A 9,747-nucleotide genomic window follows, 5' to 3' on the forward strand; every position below is an offset into this window, starting at 1 on the left:
CACTAGCCTAACATTCAAGCATCAGCATCAATGTCTACTTCCATCTCTCAACCTCCACAAGAGCCTCACCAACAAAGACAACAACGAAGAAGAGCAACCAAGCAAGTGTGGGTCCGAAAGGATCTACTAGAGGCCCAAGGGTACTTTGAAGGTGAAACATATATTTGGGTTCCAGCACAACCTCGACATCAAAAGCCACCCCATCATGTAAACAACAAACCCCGACATCGGAAAACAAAATGATGCTATCCATCAAGGAAGCTACAATATCATTGGGCTCCCACAAGACTACTAGAGGCCCAGGGATATTGCCTTAGAAACACTTTTACTTGGGTACCCAAGGTACTTAGTGCAACAAGACCACCTCCATCATCTTCAACTATTAAGACAAGGGGTTTTACAGGTATTCGAGCAGAAAACCACGAGCAGAGAAGTCCGAGCGAGCCTTTTTGCAACATTTTTTAATGTATATTCATTCAAGGAATCATATTGAAACACTATTACGGTGGCATATGTTAAATACCAACTATATTTATTCAATTCTAACAATACAAACTTTCCATGTATAGTATTTAAAGAAAATGTTAAAACAGGTCAAGGTCATTTGCAACCCCCCTAGAATGATACATTATCTTTCGAAACATTCATATTTTTAAATTCATTATTCTTTTTCTCTATTCTCCTCACACCCAAAGTAGACTGTTTCTCTAAGTTGGCCACTCATGTATGTGATTCCATCCATGAACAAGGTTTGAGCATATTGCATAAAACTTTTACTAGATGTGGAAGTTTTGCCCAATATATTCCTAATCGAAAAAACATTAAATCCAGATCATGAATCCAGGATTCCACACTAAAAATTGTAACCCACAAGTGTAATTTAAATTTTGAATTTCAATGAACCAATCCAACCAATAAATATACGTGTGCACTTCAACTTGCTTATCTATATGTAAGCCGCCAAGTGATTTTACAAACCACATGCAACAAGTTTACCAGATGCAAGTAATATAACAAGTAAGAGTGACAACGTATGAAGGAGAAGAAATGCATATCATAGAATCTTACATTAAATAATAATGTCAACCAACAAAATAGAAGCTCAAGATTGTTTCCAAAAGCCAAAACAATATGTACCTCCAATGTAGATTTTACTTGCGCATTAATAAACTAGAGTGCACCCAAAAAAAGTTTTTCAAACTATTGTCTCATACGCATAATGTCACAAAATTTCAGAAGCAAAATGATAGCCACAAATAAATATTGTGTATGTGAGATAGCACCAATGTCTAGTAGACCATAAAGTATAACCATGAACTAATTCTCATCGGCGGAGTCATCCACAAATAAAGTCCGTCGTCTCCTCTTCTCCCTCAACTCATAGTTATATGATTTGTCGTTCCTTTCCATGTGCATGGCCATACTCTCTGCGTAAGTTGGTAATTCACTTCAAAATGAAACTCTTGAACTCCCTTACATGTGTAAATGAAAGGTATTCATTCAAAATAAAGAACAACATTTTATACTCACTAGTCCAATGGCACAGCAACATTGATTTCTTCCTCCTCAGCATCGACGTCCATGAGCATATGCTGCTGTGTAGACGATCCCACACCTGCATAAATAGCATCCACCACTCCTAGAAGTAGTCCAGCACATATCTCTGGGTCATTGTCTATTGCCAAGCAAGGGCGACCAGAGTGGAGTGCAGCCCTCAATCCTGGTCCTGTCCCTGCCCCCATCTCAAGAATGGAACCATTTGGAGGACACAACATCTCCAAGAACATAAGTATGAATGCAGGATTCTTCTCAAGAGATCCATGCCATGCACCTCCCTTCCCAACTCTTTTGGAATGATGGACAAAAGGCAAGTAATGTGGAAGCAAGTTGCCATCTAAACTCATCCTCATCATGGAGGCCACACCCTTTGCGGATTGCATGTTAAATGTGGGTCTTTGTCCTATCCTCCTCATAGCCATAGCATGGAAAACATAAGACTATTCAAAAAAGCATGAGTCAATTTCTATGTGATTTATGATACAGAAGTAGAAGCAAACATACATATGAAGACTCACCTTCACACCAATCCCAAGTGTGTCTGAAATGCCTTGAGGTTCCATGCTTTGTACGATCCATCTGCTTGAAACAAAACAATATGTACCAGAATCAGACCCTAGCCTATAACCTGCAAGACTTCATGAAGTGTTCAACACAAATAAATTTACCTGCAAGCCACCTCCATTTTTAATCTTACTGCATAGCGCTCCACAGTAGACAGAATAGATGGGGAACAGAAAACCAATGTCCACCCATTGTCATCCATCACAGCTGCAGCAACGGCCAAGGAAGAGGAGATATGATCTTCTGTGATAACATTTCAAGGTGGAACCTCTCCTTTATCACCTGTAGCATACCCTGTGGGAAGATCCACAATGCAACAGTCCACACTCCATGTGCATTGTTTAGAGTTTCGTTTCTTCCCTTGTTGGTGTAGAAGTGCAAAAAAATCGCGTAATTCTTGATATCCATCTGCAAGCTGTGATTGCACTATCTCTTTGCCCAATTTGATATAGTCAAACTCCCATACCCTTACCCAACTTCTAGGTGTGAGGGGATGTTTCCAACGTGGTAGAAAAGACAGTGGAACCCAAATAAATTCAATGGAGAAAGGCTTTCTCACTATCCCAGAGTCATCAACTTCCGGAGTATCTGCAAACATAATGCATATCAAATGATAATACTAGACTAAAAGAAATTTGAAAACCTCAACAAAGATTTTGCAGCTTACCATCTCCATCCAAGTCAGTATTCTTTCTTCTCCCTGGTTTTGCAGGATCAGGATTCCCTATATTTTCCTTTTGTTTCTCCACCAACATCTTTTGTTGCTCCTCCAGATTTTTACGCTGCTCCTCCGTCATGTCTCCAGAGGATCCAGAATCAGATTTACACTGACCTTTCGAATGCCTTATCAAGAAACCCATGGAGCAAGTCAATCACAAAAAACTAGTTAAGAACAAGAGGCACATAAATAACCAACATGAGAAATATACCTCTCTAGCATTAATGCCTCCTCCTCCACACACTTTCCACTACTCATCTCTATCCACCATGGACAATGCTTTCTCTCCCACTCTGAAAGCTTTATAGTTCCTTTTGCAGTCATGTCCTCACGAAAGACTTTATGTGTGTACATGCAATATGTAGGAGGATTGAGCACTGTCCATGCCTTGCAAATAGATGGAATGGTCTGTATCTTTTTTGTTTCCAGCAAATGAAGAATAAACCTATTCAAAACCCAGGCAGTTGAAAGCATAAGAACACTATGAAATAGAAATTCAAGAATAAGGCAATGAAAGATGAATGTTTACCTATAAACAACTCTTCTGCTTGCATTCACAAGGTCAACCTGTTTTGCAGGCACAGTAGCCACAGACATGAAGGATGCAAAAGGCTCATACAAATCACTCCGATGTCTTGCCACAATATCCTCAAAATATTCGCATAGTGTAGGATGCTCTGGCAACTCCAAAGGAGAAACACCAACAAAGGAAGCCTGAACCTGTGACAATAATCTATGACACTCTTCAAGAACTTGGTCCATAAAAACTTCCTTTGCAAGCCACCCAATGAAGGCATGGTCACTTGATGGCATTCCATAACTATTCTTCAAATTCAAATCAGACCCAAGTAAAGATAATAATGAAAGCTACCTAGCCTTGCTGCAAGAAGCAATGGCCACTTGATACAACTTGTCTAGTGTAATTTTAGCAGTTGTGTCTTCATATGGCAAGGACCATAATTTGTGAAACCAATCTTTGCCATGTGCAGGATTTATTATTGACAAAATCTGTGAAAACCACACAAAAGAAATTCAGCGTGACATTTGAAAGCAATACATAGTAATACTAGACAAAGGAAAATGCATACTCACCCTATGCACCTTTCTCCTGTATGTTTGAGTGAGTGTTCTTTTAATACCAGCTATTTTAACAACTCTTTCATCTTTATCCAATCCAGGAGGCAGCTTCTTACAAGCTACTTCAAAATCAGATTTCCACTTGCCCTACAAAAGCAAGTATGCAGCAAAGCTATAATTCAAACTATATAAAGGAAGTGATGAAGTAAAAGCAGAAAGAAAGAAAGCATGAGGTAGAAAGTATAAGAACTCACAGCATAAACCATGCGACCAAGAATGGCCTGTGTGAGGGGATACCAAACCCTTCTTCCTTGACCAATCTCCTTTTGCCGTACAACCTCAATATTTTTCTTTTCTTCTTCCGTGAAATCCTCTAGAAATACTTGTGCATCACAACTAACAAGTGTACTTGTATGATACAAGTAATCTTTAAGATTTGTTGTGACAATTGCCTCCTCATTCAATCTGGACAATGGAATCTATTTTAGCATTAAAGTTGAAAATAGAAATGTGTTCTTGAAACAACTAGTGGAAGAAAGAAAGATGATACTCACAAGTTAAACCTTTGTAAAGCTGCAATCAACCTCAACTCATTGTCAGGCTCCGGAGCTATAATATGTGCATGAATCCTGATATGCCTTGCCTTGTTATTAACAAAGACCTCCCCAATGCTCTCCATCCATGAGGCAGTTCGATGGTTTCCCTCCCACACATATAACATCTTGCAGGACAAGAATTCCCATGCAGGAGTCTGTTGAAGCTCATGCTCAAACTCATCATTCACAGCATGCCAATGCTTATCCCATGAAGCTCTTATTCCATCGTCCACCTCTTTAGTTGTCCCATCAGACATCCCAACTGAAATAATAAAGGACCCCTTTGTAGGGACATATCCCTCCATCTCAAATGCTCTCTTGAGAATGGAGAGGTCATTCCTAAGTTGTCTCACCTTAGGGTTAATAAGTAATCTACACAAAGGGATACGGGGAGGTACCATTCCTCTATTGACAGTTATGGACTCAAGAAAATCACTTCCAACATTACTATCCATTGATTCAGGGACAAATTCATCACCTTCCGTATCAACCTTAGCCTTTCCACTATCCTTCTTGCTAGCAGACTCTTTCTCCACCGACATCTCTTCAACCTCCTCTGCATTTGGAGATTTGGCTTGTGTGTCAACAGATGTGGGGGATGGTGTTGTTGGTGCTTGCTCTTTCTTTTTTGCAGTCTTTTTCTTCTTACCAGCAGCCTGTCCACCTATTGGAGATTTTCTCTTTCCTGACCTAGTCATGACTTCTAGCCTACATAAAAGAAAATTGGATACTTGATCTCAGGCACCATTCATTTTTTATTGTACTTTGAGGAAAAGCAGGCCATTGAATGAACAATGAATCAAAGAATGCAACTGACCAAAAGAGAAATACCTGGTGATCTTGGAGCTTGGGCTGATACCATAAACAATTCAGTTTCCAATATTCCAACCAACACTCTGGAAAGAGAGATTCAAGAAAGTCATGACTATGTATTGACATAGGAGCGTAAGAACATCAAAGAGCAACCATAGTGTGAGAAAGAACTAATGCACAATCCCCCTATTCCACCCAAATTGAAATTACAAAAGGAGAAAATCCTAAGGAACCACCCCTTCACATTGGCGTTTTGCCTATGTGAGGTCAGGCGAACACAAGCCTTTTGCTTCACCAGAAGTGTATACTACAGTTGGTGCAGCATGGTGCAGCACCCAAAAATTCCTTCAGAAGCTATGGAATGTCTATACATTTGCAAAATATACGTCTTCCTGCTATTGGAAGACCAGTGCAAACAATCTCAAACAATAATGAAAACCATGCAGGAGAGCTCTATCATGAGCAATTCTCATATCAGGTTATTGTTAAAATGGATTAACCTTTGTATGATTATGTATCTAGTATTCCCACTATCCACAATGCTATGAACAAATGGTTTGTATCATACCCAAATCGTTCAACGACATAACCCCTTAAAGATCCTAATCTCGATTATATTACAAACCCCGGCCTCTAACAAACTTGTGAAGGGGCATTGGACGGTCTGATCTGGCCTGAGAAAATGTTGAGGGAATGAATCTTTTGAGCTAGGAAAACCCAAGTTTGAGCGCATGTTAGTTGTCAAAATTAATAGTGAAGCAAACATTAGCATGGCAGACCTTTCCAATCCCCTTAGAAGTGTTCGTCAATTAGATTTGTCAAATAGATCTTCAAGGTCATTGAGACCTCAGGCAATGGATTTTGCAAAGGTAGTGCTGCTTACTTGCAAAGGTAAGCTTGGAAGTTGCTGGATAGACGTAAGGAAGTTTGAAGGAATTCCTTCAGACCCACATCTCTGATGGATCAAGAAAAGCAGCAGCATGCCCGGCAATCAAACCCAAGTCTGTGATGGATCCAAAAAAGCAGCAAAGAGTATCTCAATGAGAGCAACAACAAAGAGGGAGAAGAAAAGAAACCAAGAGCCTCCGATCCCGATGTTTTAATCCATTCCACCAACAGCCAAACTTAAGCACTAAGGCACAACGATCGTGTGTGCAATACAGGAAATTACGCCAGATAATTACGTACCATTGCTGTGACATCATCTTTTGTGCTCGTCCGCTCCCATTTGGACGAGGAGATGACGAAGTCTGGCATGGGAGACACCGGATTGGGACACGTCTGGGGAATTATAAGGCGTGATGAAGCTCAAAACATGGAGAGAGCTGTGGGAGGAGCACGGAACTGCGGGAATGTGGAAGCAAAAGGAGGAAGAAAAGGGAGGATTGAAGGAGGAAGCAAAGGGAGGATTGAAGGAGGAAGCAAAGGCCGGAGAGGAGGTGAAGTTTGAGGAAGAAGGTGAGGGGAAGATGTGAAGAAGAAGACGAAGAAGAAGAAGACAAAGAGCAAGGGAGAAAGATTAGACTGAGCGAAGAAGGGGCAAAAGACAAACAAGAAGAAGAAGAAGAAGTCCGAAGATGAAAACAGAGAGCGCATTGAAATCAACGGAGACTTGTCATCTAGTTACTCTCGCTAACAAGAATCGAAGAGGATGGCCACATCTCCCCCTATTCCGCTGGTGGAATAGGGGGAGATGCATGCCAAACTCCTTTGAGGATGAAGCGCACTAGAGACTAGGTACGAGGTGGTAGACCTTAACGCTTAGAATTGTTATAGAATTGGCTGTCGAGAATCGCCATACGGGGGTCGCACCCGATGCATATTTCAGAGGTAAGAGGTAAGAGCTAAAACAAAGTCCCGGAAGCGCGAAACATTCCAATTGACAAAAACGACGATCCAGAGACACACCTGATCGGCTATTCTCAACTGTTCGAGAGGTTTGAATGCCTGCATTTGCATGAAGTGAAGCTCGCTACCCTGATCGCCATCGAATGGCAAATTGGAAGGGAGGAGGCGGAAAAGACTGAGTTGACTCAATTGTGCAATGGGATTCTACACGCCTTCTTCTCTTCTACAAATTCACCCCTTCACCCTGCACCTTCTCAGTCTAGTTCCGGTTTGCTCTTCTCCTCTCCTGTCTTTAATGGCTTCATAGCAACACTAGCTCGCTTGTCCTCCTGCACCCTTCAAGGCCTTCAAAGCCCCCTGCTCAACGTCTCTCATCCAGCATTTCCTTCTCTCAGTAGAGCTTATCCCTTGCCCTCCTGCTTCCTCACAGCCTTTCAACCTTGACTACTGCCTCTCCCCCTGCTGCTTCCCCGACCAACGGTAGCCCTGTCGGAATTGAAACCACTGCGAACCCAGTTTTACCTCCTGCTCAGACTCGCCTTGGCTACTCTTCTGTGTCCCCTCAAGATAACGATTCTCATGCTGTCATCTATCGTTACCCTTTGCAAGACGACGCGGACCTCACCAAAGCCATCCAGTGTGAAAATGTGCTGGATTTCTTCTATCCTGGTGCTTTGGGGAAATCCAAAGCGGATCTCATGTGGTTATTACAGTAGCGAATGGACTTATTCCTCCTCGCCTTTGAAGCTGTCCAGCAACTGCCTGCAAGCGATAAGTGGTCCTTCTACCAAATTGTCGGTATTCATGGTCTGCCTCACGTCCCCTACGATGGCGCGATCTGCGAGTCTGGTCTTTGATAAAGTTGGGTTTGTCTTTGAACTACTTACGAACGGCAATGTAAGTCTCGGTGGGAGCTGCGTGAATGGGGTGCGTGAATGGGGACTAGGTGAGGAAGTTTGGCGGAAGAGCGAGGGGAGCGAGACGGATGGGAGACGGAAAATGATGCGGCGTCGTGAGGAAGACCTAAGAAGGAAGAGAAGGCGGGTGAGGGGGAGTGATGGGAAGAAGAGAAAGCAGGAGAATTATGGAGAGGGGAAGATCGAAATCCACTAGAATCCCCCTGCTCCGCCCAAACTCCTATTCATAAGCTTCTGTCCCGCAGCTACTTTGGTGCAAAGATCAAGGGGGGAAGGACACCATTCAACGGGCCTTTCTCGACGACGACTCTCGAATTCACGAGCTAAGGAAAAACTTCCTCATAGCGACATACTCCGCCTGCGCACCTTTATGGAAATCTACTGTAAGCTTCTCCATCTCAGCTTGTATGATAGATCGCTCAGATACAACTTCCTCTTCTTTCTGCTGTATGTACTCCAAAAGCTTCGCTCTATTCAAGTTAGGGTCATCAAAATCGAGCTTTCCGCGTTGAATTCGGAGGTCGTTGCGGCGGACTTTGTTGTCGATGTACTTCCATTTAGGATGCTTGCCCATACGGATGCATGCATCTCCCCCTATTCCGCCGGCGGAATAGGGGGAGATGCATGCCGAACTCCCTATCCTGCTAGATGCCAAACTCCCTATCCTTGTTCTCACCTCCCCCCCAATAGCTTCTGCTCCCCCACCCTCTTCATCCACTTTCGCAAACTCCTCTCAGTTTCCACCTTGCCCAGCTCAAACTCGTCCCCAGTCATTACACCGCTCTGCAACCAGACCGCCATCGTCATAGCTCTACGGATCAAGATAATGTCGTTGATGCTGCTGCTGATTTCCATCGCAATGCTGGAATCCGAGCGTCAAAGACACGCCATTGCTTCTCGCAACAACACCACAACCATACCTCGAAGCTCCCTCCAATCCTCAGTAAAGTGAAAAGTTAGGGGTGGATATAGAGAGAAGACGATGTTTTGGTGAGGACATTTGTTTCTCAGCACTTTTGTTTGGGTGCCGTTGTACGGGAAGCAATGGTAGCTTCCGACAGGGCAGTGGAGGAGTCCGGCTGCAGTGGCCTTGCGAGTTTCTTCCTTTTCCTACAAAATGTCAGCGAAAGTACCCATAGAATCAGAACCTGCATTTTCAGTTCTCCCGAATATAGCTTTCCACCTTTGTTCGAGGTGAAGCGGTGGGGAGAGGACGGAAAAGAAGAAGGCTGGCAAGCTGTAGGACCCTTCGCCGCACCAACTCCCGCATCCAAGACCTATAATTAATAGGCGTGGTGTTGTCTTGGAAGAATTGCGGATTGATCAGGCCTCACAGTGCAGCTTGGAATGCCTTCGATTGCATTCAATAGAGCATCGCACTAGCAACTCGCAACTCTCACAGGGTCGAGTTTGGCATGCATCTCCCCCTATTCCGCCAGCGGAATAGGGGGTAATGCATGCCAAACTCCTTGGAACTTAGTGGAGTTTGGCATGCATCTCAATTACCTTTCTCTTCCTCCCCCACCTTCTTCACTCCATCGCCATTTCTCTTTTTCTCACCTCCCCTGATTCTCGTGCCCTCGTATCTTAATTAGAACACATTCACGCGAGAGATCCCAGCAACGTTGGGAAATCTTTCGGCTTTGACATCATATCT

General features: G+C 43.2%; 2 protein-coding genes across 5 annotated transcripts; both read right to left on the reverse strand.

Annotated features, from left to right (window-relative positions):
• Positions 1 to 1,166: 1,166 nt before the first annotated feature.
• Positions 1,167 to 2,268, reverse strand: LOC147904476 (uncharacterized). Of its 4 annotated transcripts, none has more exons than XM_087398193.1 (4): positions 2,226 to 2,268; positions 2,076 to 2,136; positions 1,531 to 1,997; positions 1,167 to 1,372 (listed from the first exon to the last, which is right to left on the reverse strand). In XM_087398193.1, coding segments are annotated over exons 1-4 (546 nt in total). In that variant the 5' UTR covers positions 2,243 to 2,268; the 3' UTR covers positions 1,167 to 1,371. The 4 variants fall into 4 exon arrangements, with proteins under 4 accessions (XP_087254319.1, XP_087254311.1, XP_087254323.1 ...); XM_087398185.1 differs by having other exon boundaries at positions 1,167 to 1,447; XM_087398197.1 differs by having other exon boundaries at positions 1,167 to 1,427; positions 1,531 to 1,615; positions 2,226 to 2,257.
• A 61-nt stretch (positions 2,269 to 2,329) lies between these two features.
• LOC147904477 (uncharacterized) lies at positions 2,330 to 5,054 on the reverse strand. The gene is made up of 7 exons (XM_087391507.1): positions 4,471 to 5,054; positions 4,171 to 4,381; positions 3,932 to 4,063; positions 3,369 to 3,559; positions 3,051 to 3,284; positions 2,789 to 2,964; positions 2,330 to 2,709 (listed from the first exon to the last, which is right to left on the reverse strand). The coding sequence occupies exons 1-7, from the start codon at positions 5,052 to 5,054 to the stop codon at positions 2,378 to 2,380; spliced, it is 1,860 nt and encodes a 619-aa protein (XP_087247633.1). The 3' UTR covers positions 2,330 to 2,377.
• Between the last annotated feature and the right edge of the window lie 4,693 nt (positions 5,055 to 9,747).

This window comes from Dipteris shenzhenensis, chromosome 2 (genome assembly GCF_047967505.1).
Source record: "Dipteris shenzhenensis isolate YYH24624 ecotype China chromosome 2, Dip_SZ_1.0, whole genome shotgun sequence".
NCBI lineage: Eukaryota > Viridiplantae > Streptophyta > Polypodiopsida > Gleicheniales > Dipteridaceae > Dipteris > Dipteris shenzhenensis.